This window comes from Lolium perenne, chromosome 4 (genome assembly GCF_019359855.2).
Source record: "Lolium perenne isolate Kyuss_39 chromosome 4, Kyuss_2.0, whole genome shotgun sequence".
NCBI classification, from domain to species: Eukaryota; Viridiplantae; Streptophyta; class Magnoliopsida; order Poales; family Poaceae; genus Lolium; species Lolium perenne.
Window position 1 is genome coordinate 332,801,260 of NC_067247.2, and position 19,676 is coordinate 332,820,935.

The 19,676-nt window shown below is 43.4% G+C and overlaps 1 protein-coding gene across 2 annotated transcripts; it reads right to left on the reverse strand.

Moving 5' to 3' along the window:
- Nucleotides 1-1,379: 1,379 nt before the first annotated feature.
- LOC127296493 (protein DROOPING LEAF) lies at nt 1,380-5,832 on the reverse strand. 2 transcript variants are annotated; one of them, XM_051326586.2, is made up of 7 exons: nt 5,567-5,832; nt 4,822-4,974; nt 3,992-4,085; nt 3,744-3,792; nt 1,946-2,021; nt 1,781-1,867; nt 1,380-1,696 (listed from the first exon to the last, which is right to left on the reverse strand). In XM_051326586.2, the coding sequence occupies exons 1-7, from the start codon at nt 5,642-5,644 to the stop codon at nt 1,625-1,627; spliced, it is 609 nt and encodes a 202-aa protein (XP_051182546.1). In that variant the 5' UTR covers nt 5,645-5,832; the 3' UTR covers nt 1,380-1,624. The 2 variants fall into 2 exon arrangements, with proteins under 2 accessions (XP_051182546.1, XP_051182547.1); XM_051326587.2 differs by having other exon boundaries at nt 4,822-4,968; nt 5,567-5,831.
- Nucleotides 5,833-19,676: the final 13,844 nt, after the last annotated feature.

Below are 19,676 nucleotides of genomic sequence, written 5' to 3' on the forward strand. Positions count from 1 at the left end.
CAACACCTGAATTACAGACTCTCCAAAAAACGACGCCTCCAAGAAGGAAACAGTGCTCAAACACCGTCGTCGCCCGATCAAAGATCTTAGGTTTTCACCCTGAAGATACCCCCGCTCTCAAAACAATGCCTCCACCAAAGCCATTGCCAAGCACAACCAGTTAAGGCCAGACCTTGGGTTTTCACCCTGAAAGGTAGGACTCTGCATTTCACATGTGTTGTCGCCCCCACTTTCATACCGCTGCTCTGAAGCCCAGAACACCAAGCAAGTCTCTCAACAGCGCGGAGACTTGAACCTCCCTTAGCTAGTCCTCCCCTCCGGACTTCATGAAATTCTCTTCTTCCAACTTTCATCATGGATCCATAGTACGTCACTTGATGTCAACACAGAAAAAGAGCTTCGCGCCCCTCCCTCCAGAACCAATCGGTCGGAATAAAAACATGGGTGCGCACGACCGAATACCTCTGATCCAGCAAACTCCTGACAAAGCACTGTTACATTCGCCGGCGGAGCCTTCCAGAACTCAACCACCGGCCAGATCACGAGTCCAGGCCTCCGGTAGGTCCTCCTCTTCACGCAAGAGAGGCTTTAGGACCGCCGCCTTTATACAGGTTGGACCCCGACGTCGGCGACCATCCCGGGCTGGCCAATCCAACCCTCCACCGGCGACACCATCGCCGGCTTCCATGCCCCTCCATCTCGCCGTCGGATCGCGGTGATAGATCAAAAGATCCACCACCACCAACCGCAGGCCGACCCTCTCCGGCGTAGAAGAGAGCCACCTCCTCCGTCGAACCCAAGGCGGCTGCCCCGGGCGCCCTCGTGACGCCGAAGAAGCCCAAGATCGCCTCCACGCACCGACGAGAGGCGGGGGGAGGGCATGGCGCAGACCGAGGGCCTGGCCGCCGCCCATCACCAGTCCCTGCCGGTGTGCTGCGGGTGGAAGCCTACGGGAGGGGAGGGGGGACCGCAGCGCAGAGCCGCCGCCGCCCATCACCATCCGTGCCGGCCGCCGCCGCATGCATCGAGGAGGGAAGAGCCCGTCCGCCGTCCCCTACGTCGGCGAGGAAAGGCCCCCGCCGCCGCCGCCGCCACGCCCCGCGGGTCTTTGCCCCGGCGGCGGTTAGGGTTGGGGAGGGGTTCGGGAGAGGAGGGGTTAGGGTCAGAGATTTATCTAAATTAGGATGTATTTATACACTAAAGAGTGTCTAGATATATCTAAATTTAGACAAACTTACGACATCTATGTATAGACAGAGGTAGTAATAAAGATCAAAATTACATGACGGACCACTTGTGCATACTATAAAACGCGGTGCTGATGCATCTTGGAAAAATCTACCTGTAAACTATGCATATGATATACCAGGTAAGATCAATTGCGATGAAAAATATTATAAGGTAGCAGCTGTTCAGAATTAAAGGGTTCGTACGTACACTCAGACACAGCAAATATAACATACAACACCAGAAACTTAACGCGACAGAAGCAAGCAGCAGTAATTAAACACACGCGCGCGCATGCAATATATGTATGCATAGCGCCTGACGATGATGAGCTAGCTGATAAGTGATCAGTCGACCGACGCGGTAGTGGTACCGATCCCTGCATCCATTATGCTGTCTAGACGCTGCGCTCCATCTGCTTGAAGATGTCGAAGCTCTCAACGACTTGCTCGGTGACCCTCTCCTGCAGCTACATATCCATGATGGACATTAGTTAAGCATCGATCATATATCCAAATTCGCATTAACACAGTTAATTAACTTGATGAATTACCTGAGGACCGGGCAATACTACTCTGGGTTCCGGGGTGCTGTTGGAAGCAGAAACAGCTGATGAGCAGCGAGGATCGCACTTGGCCCACTGCATATATATCAGTTTGATGGAATTGTTTGAGAGATAAATTAAATAGACAGAGGAGGTGAACACAATGTGCCTTACGTTCTTAGCAGCCATGCTGAAGGCCTCTCTGTGTTGGATATCTGGCTTCGCAGCTTTGATACGCTGTATTTCCTCCCTGCCACACATGCATGCATGTGGTTTGTTACAGCGAGAACAGGTGGTAGGTGCAGTAATATATGGTACAACATACATATACACGTGTTATTTTCTGAGTATATTACTATAGTCAATTTTTGACTCATAAGTTGCCCTGGCGGGATTCAAATAGAGATGTAGAGAACACACAATAGAATATACCAATTTAATAAAATAAAGAGTCAAAATGAAACTTGTATTAGTTTTAGCAAACCTATTCCACTAAATCTACTTTCGAGAAGCAAACCTATTCGGGCTCCAACATGACAAATAAATTAAACATTGTATTGAAATTCAGTGTTTGAATAATTCATGAACACCTAATTTTATATCAGAATTGGATAAATTTGCATAACAAATAAAACCGTTCAATTTAGAACTTCACCTCTGAGAGGTGTTCTAAGTTTATAGAAAAGCACACACAAGTACATGCTAGGGCATTGTGAAATATAACCATGCATGAAAGTAGTCCAATTTCACCACAACAATATGAATGTTGAAAGAAATTTACGACGGTGTACATATATGCATGGATAGTCATTTGAATAGATCTTTTTACAAGTGTGTGCATATTAATTTGTATTATGTCATGTGGTTTTGGTGAACTATTTTTTATTTACCCCAGAAATAAACTCAAGTGCGCCTGCAGTACACAATGAAAGAAATGCAATTTTTCTTACTAGATGGAAACCAATAAATGTTGTGTAAATAGACGCAGTTTGTTTATTAATGTCTGATGACATACATATGTAGTATATATATAAATCCTTACTGAGATATATTCTTGTGTAGTTCAGTAGTATGCAATTTAATCCAGTAAATAGGCTATTATTGCCATTCTAGAGGTAGATCAGCATTCTTCCGATGTTTATACACTAAACAGCACAAATATATATGTACATCCTATGTATTTTTTTATATGGAAAACAAATATTATTATGATAATGCCTCAATAATAAACTAATAGATATACAAGAAATATTGTACATATAGGAAAACCAACTCAGAATGAAAAAGAATATCCTTCCATTATAATATTCTTTTATATATTTTATGAAGCCTTCAGATTGGGACCTAGTGTGCATAACTTTATTTGAAGAGCAATAAAAATGCATGCCCTTAATAAATTGGTACAATATAAATTGAGACATATAGTGGATGGAGAAGAATATGCTCATTCTAGGGTATTTTCATGTGTGCATTTAGATACACTACATCACATGTGAAGTCACTAAAAGAGACCTATTGAGGAATAACATCCGCTGCACCATGATCTACCTAGCTTCTGTATAAAAAAGTTTTCTACTTGGTTAACCAGTGGAAATGGACATTATTTATTACACTTGTATATTAGCCTATACTACATTGTACTGATCCATCAACATTAACAAAAAAAAATCTCAAAGCTTGTTAATCACTATCAGAAACAAATTGGGCATATAGGAAATGATGTCCCTCGGCAGTACTTGAAAGTTGAAATATTTATTTCTAAGATAGTGAAAAGTCAAACGTGCACTTGCTTACATAATCTGGAGATCTTGTGAAACTCTCTGTCGTACATGTAATTAATCAAATAGGAAAAATATCCCCGAACCAAAAATTAAATCAGAGCCCATAAACAGCATGTATGAGATCACATGTACTATGAAGGACACATAATGCATTTGGACAGACAAAAAGGAGAAAAAAAATGCCTTCTCACCTCATGAATCGATTATAAGCAGATGGAAGCCGGTGTTTCTTCTCTGGGGCTACACTCAAATGAAAATAAATATTGATTAGAAGAACCGAAGACTTTGCTCACCTGATTTCCTTAATTACTAAAAGAACTGAAAGTCTGAAACAAATCAATCATGTACTACCAGCATGAAGGAGCAAAAATAGAAAGAAACAAACGAAGAAAAGGAAGGTAGAAGTTATGAAGGCATGATGTAGTTCGTTGCTACTTACGCTTGACAACAAAGGGAGCTCTGGGGCTGGCATCACTTGATGTCGGCGAGACGAGCGGTGGCAGCGGCTGGTTCCTCCTGCAGTCAGTGCATCCCTAACAGGAAGAAATATATGGCCATATAAGAATCAAGGTCCCAAGATCTCAAAATGTTAACCATGTACGACGATGGTGAAATCATATTTCCTAGAAATATGGAAACCACGCTTCCAGATCTCCACCGGAAGTCAAAACTCGAAACTAGTAATGAATTAATGCATCTGCTTCCAGAATATGAGTTAGGAAACCATGAATGCCACAGCAGAGCTGCTTCTAGGTTCTGAATGATGCCTTAAAAACATCATCTCTGGCTTTGGCAGCGGTGTGAGCTTTCTCAGGTCACAGACGAGCAAAAGAAATCTTTTGTTGTCCAGCGTTGTTTAATCTTGCCTTGCAAACAGTACTTTTGAGTAGTTCAATAAGAGGGAGAGGGAGAGAGAGAGAGAGAGAGAGAGAGAGAGAGAGAGGAAAAGAACATATCAAGGAAAAGGAACACTGACGCAAACTGCAAAAAAAAGCAAGCGGTGGCCATATTTCATGAGAAAATCCCACACGCCATGTGCAAGAAATTTTTTTCCTTGTGTTTTATTTATTCCATTAGTGCAATTTTTTTATCTCCTGCACCGTTCTTCATCACTCTCTCTCTCCTCATAACCAGTAGTATACCATATCTCTTTAGATAGAGAAACAGCAGGAATAAACCCCAAATCAAAGTTTTTTTTTGCGAAAAAACCACAAATCAAAGTTGAAGCAAATAAATGGATGGGTGTGGAGAGGAGAAGAGACGAGAGACCTGAAACGGCCCCAGGGGGTGGTGGTGATCAGTTGGGGAGAGCGGCTGCACCATGGGCGGCGGCCGCGGGCTGAGGAAGGAGAGGTTGTTGCAGTGACCACATTTCACAGTCACGGTGTCCATCAGCCTCTTGCATGGAACTCCAACCTGCAGCTACCCAAAACACACACAGAATCAATCACACAACAGTGCTATAAAATGTGATCCAGTGAGCTCAGCTAATTCGCTTGCATGTCACTAGTGGCGGACTTAATAACTTGTGCAAGAAAGATCGATGGAAGAACAAAAAAAGAGAGGTGTCTGCGAAAGAGGGAGGAAGAGCGAGTATAGAAAATACTAAATCCGGAGTGTTGTCAAATCTGAAGTCCAGCATGCATGTAACAAGAAAGAATAGGAGAAATGGAAGCTGGGAACCACCAGACCTAAGGGATGTGAAAGATGGAACATGTGACACTAGCTAGCTAGGACAAAAGAATCAAGAAGAACCAAGGAAACACTGCATAGGAAAAGAGACTGGCAAAGCATGTACAGGCGACACATCAATCATTTCTCGCATGAACATCAAATTCTAGTCAGTGCGTGCTCCTCCAATCAGGGAGAGCTAGAAAGCAACAAGTTGGGGGCCGGACTGATTTTGGTCCTTTCTCCAGTTCCTTGCCAGTAAGCTAGCTAACACATGAAATGCAAGGAAAGAAAGAAAATCCATGATCATCGATGATCGGCTCTGGTTTCTCGAGGAGTTTACCGCGAGCACGGTGTTGCAGTAGGTGCAGCGCACGTAGCACAGGTGCTCGGACGGGGACACCAAATCCATGCTCTGCATGCTCGGTAACGGGTGTTCGCCGGTGGCTGAGGAGGCAGGTAGCTGGAGAAGCCGGCCGGGGAGATCGAGAGACAGTGAGCGTGTCGGCGTGTTCGAGGACCAACTAACAGGCGACGATGAGGAGGTGGGGAGAGGGGGGAGGTAGAAGAAGGAGATGAAGGAGGAGGGGGGAGAGAGTGTGGTGAGGTCTCCGGCCGGGAGAAGATGGGGTAGGGTTTCTACTCTCGCAATAATGCGGGCGGGACCGGACCCACGCGAGCACATCGACACCCATAAAGTTGTTCGAGACAAGCAACATACACGATACGCGCATCTCGACTCGACCGATCCATCCATGGGAGCAAGGGGAAACCTGTTGAGATCGCGCGAGGCGACGCGATGGTGGTAGCAGTGGCACATCCATCCAATTGCGCCTTTTGCTACCTCTTCTCGTGTTGTTGGGTACGACCTACGACTACGACCGCTCTCAGCGCTCCCTCACTTTCTCCCTTCCTTGAGATCGATCGATCAATCCGGCCGTATAACCCGCTACATGCCTACATATACGTACGTATCGTCGATCGAATACAATCATGGTTGATCGATCTGAGTGGTTTTACATGTGTATGTGGCTTTCGACTTTTGCTTGAGTATTTTGATGTATTTATTGGTTCATCGAGCAGTGGATCGCCACTTTCCAGTCGCCATCTGCTGTTCGACCGATCGATCAGATCTCAACGATGAATGGATACATGGTATGCCTGAGACTTGTCGGTGTACATGTGTAAGTGTGCATGACTAATCGTCCTTGTACTATGTAAGTTCGTCCATATAGGATCCTATGTATCAATGTATGTGATGTGCATAAGTGTGATCGCCTCAATTTTTTCGAAACATGTACTCCAAGCAGGCCTCGACAGGGAGATCGACATTGCACGAAACTATGATGGCGACCCCTCGAGTTCGTATCTCATGCTTGAGGGTGTGTGTTAAGCTGTTGTTTTCACCGTTGGTGTTTTGGGTTCTGAAAGGAACAATCCCTTTTGAGTTTGGATTGAGAGTCCGGCTACATTTATGCAAGAGGAAAAAGACCTAACTTCTTAGTTTGGTTTTCCGCTTCGATCGAAAGAAACAGCGCTAATTATTTTCGGTCCTGGAAAATTATAGCAAGCTGGCACACCTCTTTAAGCTGTGTACACGGATGTCGTGGTTACACTTTTCTGATCATATGTAGCATCATTTGATTTAGTCATGATCATGTTTTCAGGAAGAAAACGTTTTTCGATAACGGACGCTTTATTATTTAAAAGTTTTAAACATTACAACTAGCCTCTTCATAATTTGGATACACTGAAATTAAGAGCACTCGTAGAAAATGTGTCTTTTGTTCGGAGCTGCCTGGAGCATTAGTTCCGGCCGTGTTTGGAAGGGAACTAATGTTAGCAGTATTCCTGGTTACAACGGTTAGGACGCGCACGGGGCACGTCCAGCAACAGTCTTGGTTCCAACGACACCTTTAGTCCCGGTTGGAGACACCAACCAAGACACATGCAACCGGCCGCAACCCCTTTAGTCTTGGTTGGTGTCTCCAACCGGGACTAAAGGGCCATCTATATATATATCACCGTGTGCCTGCCCAAACTTTTGTGTGAGCCACACTTAGCTTTCAGAGGTGTATGTTGGTTTGCTTTCCCTTCTGATGCACAAGAGATGCTCAATGAATTCCTGAGAGCATGATGCCACTTGAGTTCACACAAAACAAACATGATATGAAGTGCCCGAGCCACACTTAAGCTACTTTCTCCTCTTTTTTCCTCCTCGGTCGAGGTTAACAACTTTATCCATGCATGTGTCAATGTACATCGCTTCTCTATATATTCATAATGTTATGTAATGGTTTTTGATATACTTAATTATATAATGCATATGAGCCGGAAATGGATGTAGGGTGACCGACGTACTGCGGTTTCATTGCGGGCATGCATTATTTTCACGGTGTGGCAGAGGAAAACAATCGGGATGGTTTTATGTGTTGTCCATGTGGTGTCTGTCAGAATAAGAAGGATTACACTTCCTCGAGAATCCTTCAAACCCACCTGCTTCGGTCTGGTTTCATGCCTAGCAATAATTGTTCGACCAAGCACAGAGAAAGAGGGGTTATGATGGAAGACAATGAAGAAGAAGAAGAAGATGATGAAAACTATCCTATGTTCCCTGAATACGGTGATACTGCAATGGGGGAAGCTGAAGATCAAGAGGCATCAGACACTAGCAGGGAAAAGGCTATACGGGCCCGACTAATGGCAGCTGGTCCTAGAAACGGCACGTGGCTGCTATTTTAGCTACGGGAAAAAATAGGGAACGCGACTAGTAAGCTAGTAGTGGTAGCGCACCGAGGGGGGGAGCACGCGACTACTATGTGGGCCCCAGCTACGCCTGGGCACAGGACTTAGCCGCTGCGTGCGGCTTTGGTTGCACGCCACTAGTAACGACTTCTCAATCGCGTGCATTCATGAACGCACGCTGCCAATAGTTTGCGGCAAAGGGGTGCGCCTAATACTAGCAGCGTACCCTACTCTGGCCCACTTCTATTACTTTGACTTAAACCAAAACTCAGCGACACATGTTTCAGTACCCCCAATTCACATCTCCCCCAATTTCTCTAGACAGCAGAGCTCGACTTCCACGCCGCCACCCGCCACGCCTCTCACCCCCGCTGCTTCGCATCTCGCCGTCGCCGGCCACCGACCGCACTGCACTGTGCCTCCTTGCCGCCGACCTAGCCGCGCCCCCTCCCCCGCCGCACCCGGTATGAACTGCGCGCCATGAACCTGTTTGATGAAATGCCTATGTGAGTTGCCGATTACACTAGGTATGCTTGATTTGCTGTGGTGATTACTTGGATATGCCTAATGTTTTGTTTTGCAGTGATTACATGGATATGCTTAATGTTTTGTTTTACAGGAATATGAGTTGTCATGTTTTGTTGGAATGTTGATTAATTTCCATTTCAACAAATTTCTAGCACTCCATATGTCCTTTTTTTTGCAAAGGTCCTTCCAAAATTTTCCGTGTTCCTTTTTTGATTATTAATAATTTTAAATTTTGATTAGTGTTAGCTAGCCATGTCGTTTGGCGGAAAACACAATGACGTTGTCCCCGGGTCATCTTCAAGCGGTTCTAGTCGAGACGAAGAACAAAATGGAGACACGGTCCGTGCCCTCTGAGAAGAAGTTAGTGAAGCAAGAATTGGCGACCCTGAAAGCAAACATGACCACCATTGTCGAAAACCAAGTGGAAAATAGGGTCAACAAAAACCTTCCTATTTTGATCCATTCGATCGAAGATTGGATTGCTGGAGGTCGATAAGGGCCACATCCAAGTACCAAGGAAAAGTGGCGTCTGATTTTGACGAGCCTCCAGCACATGTGGCGTCAGATTCTATCGGGTTTGCATCTCATGTGTTGTCAGATCCTACCGAGCCTACTTTGAAAAAAGGGACATAAAAGACCTAAGGAAAAGGATTATTTCGCTTGCCAGACAAACCGGGTTGTGGACAAGATCTACACGCAAGACCGGCAATATCATGTGGCGGGTGAACCTATATTATCGTGGGACAAGTACCTAGCTTCCCGGTGATATGAATACTCTACATGACCTCATTCTTGAAGAAGAAATGTGTCTTATTTGTATGGAATCTCCAACATATCCGTTTTTTGTCGTCAAGGTTCCTAAGGGCTTGGACTTTGTCGATAAACACCCCGCGACGTGTTTTTCCTGAGATTTGAAGACATATTCTCCATGTTTCGCACGAATAGACTCCACCGAAACTTTGTTCGCCTATTTACGCTTGTTGAGGCCTACCAGGTCAGAAAGAGCAAGAGTTATCCCCGAGATTGACGATAGCAGATTCCTACTAACTGTATGAGAGCTACTTGGTCACCTATGAGTACAGACTCAATGCGATACATTACATGAAAAGTCTCTTCTTGATGAATAAGGACAAAGAAATGTTTGTCCTTCCTTATTTTCCCGAGAGAGTCACTTGCTAGCGCCACAAGATGCTTTCATATATATTTATTTCATTATGTTTGATTTGAGTACATAATGGTCTGTTTAAATTGTGTTGCACAGAGACTAATGTTGCACCCTCATTGTTTTGTGGATCCAACACTTGCACGCCGTGTATTTTGACTAGGGGAGTGCGAAACCAAAAAACTACACCAACATGAAAAACTACTTGAAGGGTAACGACTTGAAAAGAGAAGTAGTCATCAGAGGAAGGCATGTATTCGTCCAAAAAACAGAGTTCCACTGCATGAAGCAACCAAAAGATAGCACGATGGAGGCATTCTACGCAATCCATCACATGCATGAGTTTTTACGGGATCATCAGCTACTTGTGGAGCCATCTAATCTTACAACATGGCTCATGGACTTTGCAAACTGTAGCGAGGAAGATTTTAGATTTGAGCTGTATCGCATTCATCATAAGCTTGGGCAACTCATTAGGAAGGATGTCTGCAGTTCGGAGGGGTTGTTCTACTCTGGCCCTGTAAAACCATGTCAGTGCTAGATAGAAGAGCTCTGTCAACTTCAGGGCGACCAGCGGGACTTCGTGACATTTGATGGCCTCGGCTCGTTCCCTCGTTCTTGTTAATTTGTATGATGAACTTTCTTAGGTTTAGTTTTTAATGATCTATAAGTCATGTGTTGTAAACTGATCTTGCACATTGTTTCACATTTGACTTGGTCTTGTTGGTTGACCTCTTGCCGTGTGTCTCTATATTCGAATGTACTTGCCAATGATTATACTCTGGCACCGTCTAATGAAATAGGGAGCCAATAAAACCTTGTCTATATGTCGATGCACATTGCTTGTGCATTTGACTTGGTCTTATTGGTTCACCTCTTTTATTGTGTGTCTTTTATATGAGGCTCATCTCCTGGTACTTGACTTCTTTTGAATGTTGTGGCACTACGTCATACATTATGTATGAATATGCTTTACTGGCGTATATTATTTATCTGATGCATAGAGATGCCGTCGTCTATCGTTTACAAGGGTAGGGTTCCCGGAGTCTATGCCAATTTGGAAGACTATTAGATACAAGTACACCATTTTCGCAACTGTATCTACACACGGTACAACACTATGTAGGAGGCAGAAGCTAGATACACGCACTATCTAGCTGAAGAGATGAGGAGGAATCAGATGAAGACCGCCTTCATCGTGATGCTGCTCATCGTGATTGCATTTCTCATCTATGTGATTTTAGTTTAGATTACAAATTAATTAGCTTGAATTGTGCCCGATCTTCGGTTCTGACATTTGAGATCAAATAATGGTTTGGTATTGGTACAACTGTATCATGTGTGTATGTATTTTGTACTTCATGTGTAGGTATGCTATTGTGTATGTATATATGTATAATACGGAGAAGTGGCAGCGTGTTTTCGAAAGGGGAAGTTCCAGATGTACTGGTAGCATGCGGGCGGAGCGCTGCTAGTATGTATGTACTGACAACATGCCATCAACACGCTGCCAGTACACGAGAATTTGGATGCATGTCTGGTATGCATTGCATTGCGGTGTAAGATCAGACGAGACGACCCTGGTGAATTGAGGGCGAGCGCCCCAGGAAGAGGGTTCCTGCCAAGGTGTGGTATGCTCCTATAATACCATGATTGAAACATTTGTTCAGAAACAAAGAGCATGCCAAGTTATTGCGATGGCACAAATAAGGCCGTAAGAAAAACGCGATGTTGAGACACTCCATTGATGGGTCACAATGGAGAAAAATCGAGAGAGTGTTCCTGGACTTTGCAGATGACGCAATGAACTTAAGGTTTGGTCTAAGTACAGATGGCATGAATCCTTTGGGGGAGCAGAGTTGCAGTCATAGCACCTGGTCTGTAACTATATGTATATATATTCCTCCTCCTTGGTTGTGCATGAAGCAGAAGTTCATTATGATGTCAGTTCTCATCCAAGGCCCGAAGCAACCCGGCAACGATATTGATGTGTACCTAAGGCCATTCATTCAAGAACTTTAATAGCCATGGGAAAAAAAGGTGTACGTGTGTGGGATAAGCATAAGCAGGAGCCATTTGACATACGAGCATTGCTTTTCGTAACCATCGATGATTGGTTTGTTCTTAGTAACCTTTCAGGACAGACAAACAAGGGATACAATACATGCACACACTATTTAGATAAGACTGAAAGTATATATTTGGATAACTGTAAGAAGGTTGTGTACCTGGGGTATTGTTGATTCCTTCATATCAGGCATCCCGATATAAAGAATGACAACCATTTCATAGGTGAGGAAGATCACCGGAAGAAGCCTAGCCATCCTATTGGAGATGATTTATTTGGTATGGTCAAGGATCTAAAAGTAATCTTTGGAAAGGGTCCCGGAGGACAATCTGTTCCGAATGATGCTACCGGACACACGCCCATGTGGAAGAAGAAATCTATATTTTGGAAGCTACCCTATTGGGAATTCCTAGAGGACCACTCTTCAATCGACGTGATGCACGTGACAAAGAACGTTTGCGTGAATGGAAAGATAAAAGATACACTACTGGAAGCACGACAGGACCAATAACGTATGAAAGACCAAGACAACATGCATCAAGAGAACGATACTGATACATGACTTCATTACTCCAACTACGCTCTTACCAAAGTAGAGAAGAAAATCTTTTTTTGAATGCCTAAGCAGTATCAAGGTCCCGTCTGGCTTCTCGTCGAATATAAAGAGAATAATAAATATGGCAAATAAAATATTCCAAAACCTAAATTCTCATGACTGCCACGTGATTATGCCGCAATTGCTCCAGGTTGCATTGAGGGGCTTCTACCGAAAAATGTTCAAGTACCCATTGTGAAGCTATGGGCATTCCTCAATGCAATTTCTTAGAAGGGAATCGATCCAGAAAGTCTACCAAGATTACAGAATGATGTGATCCAATGTCTTGTTAGTTTTGAGTTGGTGTTCCCACCATCCTTCTTTAATAATATGACACACCTCCTGGTTCACCTAGTCGAAGAGATTAAAGTTCTCGGTCCTGTATTTCTACAAAATATGTTCCACTTCGAGAGGTTCATGGGTGTTGACGATGCTGCTCCCCGGAAATGCCCACCATGAGGGGCTTAGGGTTGACGGAATCCTGCAGGCTGACACGAGACATTGGATACCAAACAAACGGGGGGAAAGATTTACCAAGGTTCGGGGCCCTCGATGAGGTAAAACCCTTACTTCCTGCTTGTCCGATCTTGATTATCGAATATATCGGGTTACAATGGGGTAGCTGATACGTCTCCGACGTATCGATAATTTCTTATGTTCCATGCCACATTATTGATGATATCTACATGTTTTATGCATACTTTATGTCATATTTATGCATTTTCCGGCACTAACCTATTAACGAGATGCCGAAGAGCCGATTCTTGTTTCTGCTGTTTTTGGTTTCAGAAATCCTAGTAAGGAAATATTCTCGGAATTGGACGAAATCAACGCCCAGGGGCCTATTTTTCCACGAAGCTTCCAGAAGTCCGAGGGAGAGACGAAGTGGGGCCACAGGGCGCCGACACACTAAGGCGGCGCGGCCTAGGGGGGCCCGCGCCGCCCTACTGTGTGGCCCCCCTGTCAGGCCCCCTGACCTATCTCCTCCGCCTACTTAAAGCCTTCGTCGCGAAACCCCCAGTACCGAGAGCCACGATACGGAAAACCTTCCAGAGACGCCGCCGCCGCCAATCCCATCTCGGGGGATTCAGGAGATCGCCTCCGGCACCCTGCCGGAGAGGGGATTCATCTCCCGGAGGACTCTTCACCTCCATGGTCGCCTCCGGAGTGATGAGTGAGTAGTTCACCCCTGGACTATGGGTCCATAGCAGTAGCTAGATGGTTGTCTTCTCCTTATGTGCTTCATTGTCGGATCTTGTGAGCTGCCGAACATGATCAAGATCATCTATCTGTAATGCTATATGTTGTGTTTGTTGGGATCTGATGGATAGAGAATACTATGTTATGTTGATTATCAATTTATGTCTATGTGTTGTTTATGATCTTGCATGCTCTCCATTATTAGTAGAGGCTCTGGCCAAGTTTTTACTCTTAACTCCAAGAGGGAGTATTTATGCTCGATAGTGGGTTCATGTCTCCGTGAATGCGGGAGTGTGAGAAACCTCTAAGGTTATGGATGTACTGTTGCCACTAGGGATAAAACATTGATGCTATGTCCGAGGATGTAGTTATTGATTACATTACGCACCATACTTAATGCAATTGTCTGTTGTTTTCAACTTAATACTGGAAGGGGTTCGGATGATAACCTGAAGGTGGACTTTTTAGGCATAGATGCATGCTGGATAGAGGTCTATGTACTTTGTCGTAATGCCCAATTAAATCTCACAATACTCATCATATCATGTATGTGCATGGTCATGCCCTCTCTATTTGTCAATTGCCCAACTGTAATTTGTTCACCCAACATGCTATTTATCTTATGGGAGAGACACCTCTAGTGAACTGTGGACCCCGGTCCATTCTTTACATCTGAAATACAATCTACTGCAATTGTTCTACTGTTCTCTGCAAACAATTATCATCCACACCATACATCTAATCCTTTGTTACAGCAAGCCGGTGAGATTGACAACCTCACTGTTTCGTTGGGGCAAAGTACTTTGTTTGTTTTGTGCAGGTTCCACGTTGGCGCCGGAATCCCTGGTGTTGCGCCGCACTACATCTCGCCGCCATCAACTTTCAACGTGCTTCTTGGCTCCTACTGTATCGATTAAACCTTGGTTTCATACTGAGGGGAAACTTGCCACTGTACGCATCACACCTTCCTCTTGGGGTTCCCAACGGACGCGTGTTGTACGCGTATCAAGCTCTTTTTCTGGCGCCGTTGCCGGGGAGATCAAGACACGCTGCAAGGGGAGTCTCCACATCCCAACCTCTTTACTTTGTTTTTGTCTTGCTTTATTTTATTTACTACTTTGTTTGCTATATTATATCAAAATACAAAAAAATTAGTTGCTAGCTTTACTTTATTTACTGTCTCGTTTGCATACGCTATATCAAAAATACAAAAAAATTAGTTACTTGCATTTACTTTATCTAGTTTGCTTTATTTACTGTTGCTAAAATGGGTACTCCTGAAAATACTAAGTTGTGTGACTTCACAACCACAAATAATAATGATTTCTTATGCACACCTATTGCTCCACCTGCTACTACAGCAGAATTCTTTGAAATTAAACCTGCTTTACTGAATCTTGTTATGCGAGAGCAATTTTCTGGTGTTAGTTCTGATGATGCTGCTGCCCATCTTAATAATTTTGTTGAACTACGTGAAATGCAAAAGTATAAAGATGTAGATGGTGACATTATAAAATTAAAATTGTTCCCTTTCTCATTAAGAGGAAGAGCTAAAGATTGGTTGCTATCTCTGCCTAAGAATAATATTGATTCATGGACTAAATGCAAGGATGCTTTTATTGGTAGATATTATCCCCCTGCTAAAATTATATCTTTGAGGAGTAGCATAATGAATTTTAAACAATTGGATAATGAGCATGTTGCCCAAGCATGGGAAAGAATGAAATCCTTGGTTAAAAATTGCCCCAACCCATGGACTGACTACTTGGATGATCATCCAAACCTTTAATGCAGGACTGAATTTTTCTTCACAGAACCTATTGGATTCAGCTGCTGGAGGTACCTTTATGTCTATCACTCTTGGTGAATCAACAAAGCTTCTTGATAATATGATGATTAATTACTCTGAATGGCACACGGAAAGAGCTCCACAAGGTAAGAAGGTAAATTCTGTCGAAGAAACCTCTTCCTTGAGTGATAAGATTGATGCTATTATGTCTATGCTTGTGAATGATAGGACTAATGTTGATCCTAATAATGTTCCGTTAGCTTCATTGGTTGCTCAAGAAGAATATGTTGATGTAAACTACATTAAAAATAATAATTTCAACAACAATGCTTACCGGAACAATTCTAGTAACAACTATAGGCCATATCCTTATAATAATGGCAACGGCTATAGTAACTCTTATGGGAATTCTTACAACAACAATAGGAATTCACCCCTGGACTTGAAGCCATGCTTAAAGAATTTATTAGTACACAAACTGCTTTTAACAAATCTGTTGAAGAAAAGCTTGGAAAAATTGATATACTTGCTTCTAAAGTCGATAGTCTTGCTGCTGATGTTGATCTTTTGAAATCGAAAGTTATGCCTCATGAGAATCATAATAATAAAATTGTTACTACAGCAAATGCCATCCAAGTTAGAATTAATGAGAATATAAGATTGATGGCCGAATTGCGTGCTAGGTGGGAAAGAGAAGAAAATGAAAAAGAAGATGATATAGCTAAAGTTTGGACTATTACCACCACTAGTAATGCTAATGCTACACATGTTCCTGCACCTCCTACTATTAATGGTAAAATAATTGGTGTTAGCAATGTTTCCACTTCAAATGCAAAGCGTGAAAAACTGCCTAAAACTGCTAAAACTGCTGAAACTGCCTGTGATAAAACTGCTAAATTTTTTTCCAACATTGGGGATGATGATCCCATTGCTTTAGATTATAATGGTTTAAATTTTGATGATTGCCACATCTCTGAAGTTATAAAGTTCTTACAAAAACTTGCTAAGAGTCCTAATGCTAGTGCTATAAACTTTGCTTTCACAAAACATATTACAAATGCTCTCATAAAAGCTAGAGAAGAGAAACTAGAACGCGAAGCTTCTATTCCTAGGAAGCTCGAAGATGGTTGGGAGCCCATCATTAAGATGAAGGTCAATTACTTTGATTGTAATGCTTTATGTGATCTTGGTGCAAGTATTTCTGTTATGCCTAAAAAAATTTATAATATGCTTGACTTGCCACCATTGAAAAATTGTTATTTGGATGTTAATCTTGCTGATCATTCTACAAAGAAACCTTTGGGGAAAGTTGATAATGTTCGCATTACCGTTAACAATAACCTTGTCCCCGTTGATTTTGTTGTCTTGGATATTGAATGCAATGCATCTTGTCCCATTATATTGGGAAGACCTTTTCTTCGAACTGTTGGTGTTATCATTGATATGAAGGAAGGTAATATTAAATATCAATTTCCTCTCAAGAAAGGTATGGAACACTTCCCTAGAAAGAGAATGAAGTTACCTTTTGATTCTATTATTAGAACAAATTATGATGTTGATACTTCGTCTCTTGATAATACTTGATATACACTTTCTGCGCCTAGCTGAAAGGCGTTAAAGAAAAGCGCTTATGGGAGACAACCCATGTTTTTACTACAGTATTTTATTTTATATTTGTGTCTTGGAAGTTGTTTACTACTGTAGCAACCTCTCCTTATCTTAGTTTTGTGCATTGTTGTGCCAAGTAAAGTCGTTGATAGTAAGGTTCATACTAGATTTGGATTACTGCGCAGAAACAGATTTCTTTGCTGTCACGAATCTGGGCAAAATTCTCTGTAGGTAACTCAGAAAATAATGCCAATTTACGTGAGTGATCCTCAGATATGTACGCAACTTTCATTCAATTTGAGCATTTTCATTTGAGCAAGTCTGATGCCTCAATAAAATTCGTCATTACGAACTGTTCTGTTTTGACAGATTCTGCCTTTTATTTCGCATTGCCTGTTTTGATATGTTCGATGGATTTTTCGATTCCATTGACTTTCAGTAGCTTTGTGCAATGTCCAGAAGTGTTAAGAATGATTATGTCACCTCTGAACATGTATATTTTGATTGTGCACTAACTCTCTAATGAGTTGTTTTGAGTTTGGTGTGGAGGAAGTTTTCAAGGATCAAGAGAGGGAGATGATACAACATGATCAAGGAGAGTGAAAGCTCTAAGCTTGGGGATGCCCCGGTGGTTCACCCCTGCATATATCAAGAAGACTCAAGCGTCTAAGCTTGGGGATGCCCAAGCACTAGTAGGAAAACCCTTATAGGCGGAGCTTATTTCTGTGGCGCACCACTAAAAATGCGCCACAGAATATTATTTTGTGGCGCACCATTCTGGGTGCGCCACAGAAATAGCTTAATTTTGTGGCGCACGCTTCGGTAGTGCGCCACAGAAACTATGTGGGGCCCACATCCTACCACCACCAATTATTACTGTAGGTATTTCTGTGGCGCACATGTCGTGCTGCGCCACAGAAATAACTCTTTCTGTGGCGCACGGGCTTCAGTGCGCCACAGAAGTAGTTGATTCTGTGGCGCAGCTGCTCGGGTGCGCCACAGAATTAAGGGACTTATATCATCTCGCCCGTGCCCTCCCCCGCCTGTTCACCTCTCCCCTCTCCCGAGCCCATCCCCTCTCCCCTCTCCCCTCTCCTCCGTGGTCGCCTGGATCCGCCGCCGCCACCTTCCTCCGTGGTCACCTGGATCCTCCATGGTCGTCGCCATCGCCGTCGCCGCCACCTTTCTCCGCGAGGGGCGCATGCCGCCGCGGTCCTCCCATCCCCACCACCTGCAGCACAAGCTGCCCCTACGGCGAGGAGGGGCCGCCGCGAGGAGGGGCCGCCGTCGCGGCAAGGTGGAGGAGCCGCCGCCTCCTCCTCCTCCTCCACCCCTGCCGTCATCTTCAACCTCGTCCTCCACCCCTGTCATCGGTGCTCTCTCTCCCCTCCCCTCCTCTCCCTCTTAATTCCTCCTCCGCTGCCCCTATGGCTTGTGTTTGCAAGCTCTGGTGATCATTTGATCACCAATTGGTTGATAATTACTTACTGCTTTCTCTATCTATGCATGTTGCTTGATATACTGTGTTGTTGCTTGATTTGTATAGCTTCTCACCATGTACTGGTGGTTGCTTATGCTTTGAAAAGCATATGAATGGATGCATGATGCTTGCCAAGCATCCCTGTTGCCTAGCAGTTGACTAATTCATTTATCTGTGAAACTTTATCTTGTTAATGTAGATAATTGAGATGAACTACTTTGCAGTAATGATTCTATTACTGTATTTACTTAAGCTAGATGGATGCCAACTATTGTTGGGGACCCTAGCTTCATTTTGAATCCTGTTGGGTAATGATAAGTGTGTAGGCTTGGTGGTTTGGATGGTTTGGTGGTTGAATTGGCCTTTGCAGTCATGAACTGCTGGCTTGGTAAATCATCTGGGATGGTTTCCTTCCTAGTTCCATTTGGAAGATGCTACTATTCAATTGGTTGGCATAACCATGGTGACTTGAGTTGGTCAAATTCCTGGTCCTTGCCATTTGTACCAGGCTTCACTTGGTCTATGATTAAATGATGACCAAACATTGTTATTCCACCCTATGTGCTTGTGTTTGACATGGCTGTTGCTATGTCTCTGTACATATTTACTTGATGGATTCTTGTGAGCTTATGGTATGCTACTATGCTACTGGTGGGCTTGTATACATACATATTTGTAGTTGCTCTTGGTTGGCCTAAGAATGCTCCCTGGCCAGATGCTTGATGTCTTGGCTCAGCCAATGATGCAAAGGCTGAGGCAAAAACTTGGATAAGAACAGATACTAAAATGTGTGATTTAAATGGAATGCTTATGATGGTATACTAAAATAGAGATATCCACAGTAGGGGATCATGTAAATGAATGCCACTGTGGTATCCTTTGAACAAAATGGGAAGTTTCTGATGGTTTAAAAGACTAGGTGATGCTAGGTTATTAAGTTGGCTGTCAAGGTTGGTTTTATCTGGTTAACTTGGATAGGCTATGTGTTCTTGCTTACTTATGCATATCCATCTCTACTGGATTGACTAGCTCAGGCTTGGCCTCTCTCTTGCCAGCATCACTTGGTTACTACCAAGTGATGAATAATCCCTTATGGTACCCCAGCTTTGTTTTGAACTCAACTGAGTAATGATAAATTTCTATTTCTTGTTGGCTTTGATGAAAATAGAGATATCCACAGTAGGGGATCATGTAAATGAATGCCACTGTGGTATCCTTTGAAGAAAAATGACTGTTTCTGATGGTTTTAAAAGGCTAGGTGGTGCTAGGTGATTCAGT

Excerpts from the sequence above, each read along its gene's own strand:
- LOC127296493 (XM_051326586.2), bottom strand. The coding sequence starts at position 5,644 with ATGCAGAGCATGGATTTGGTGTCCCCGTCCGAGCACCTGTGCTACGTG. Across the intron at positions 4,975-5,566 it reads ACTGCAACACCGTGCTCGCG|CTGCAGGTTGGAGTTCCATG; the intron begins GTAAACTCCTCG and ends TGTTTTGGGTAG. Across the intron at positions 3,793-3,991 it reads AGCTCCCTTTGTTGTCAAGC|CCCCAGAGAAGAAACACCGG; the intron begins GTAAGTAGCAAC and ends ATTTGAGTGTAG.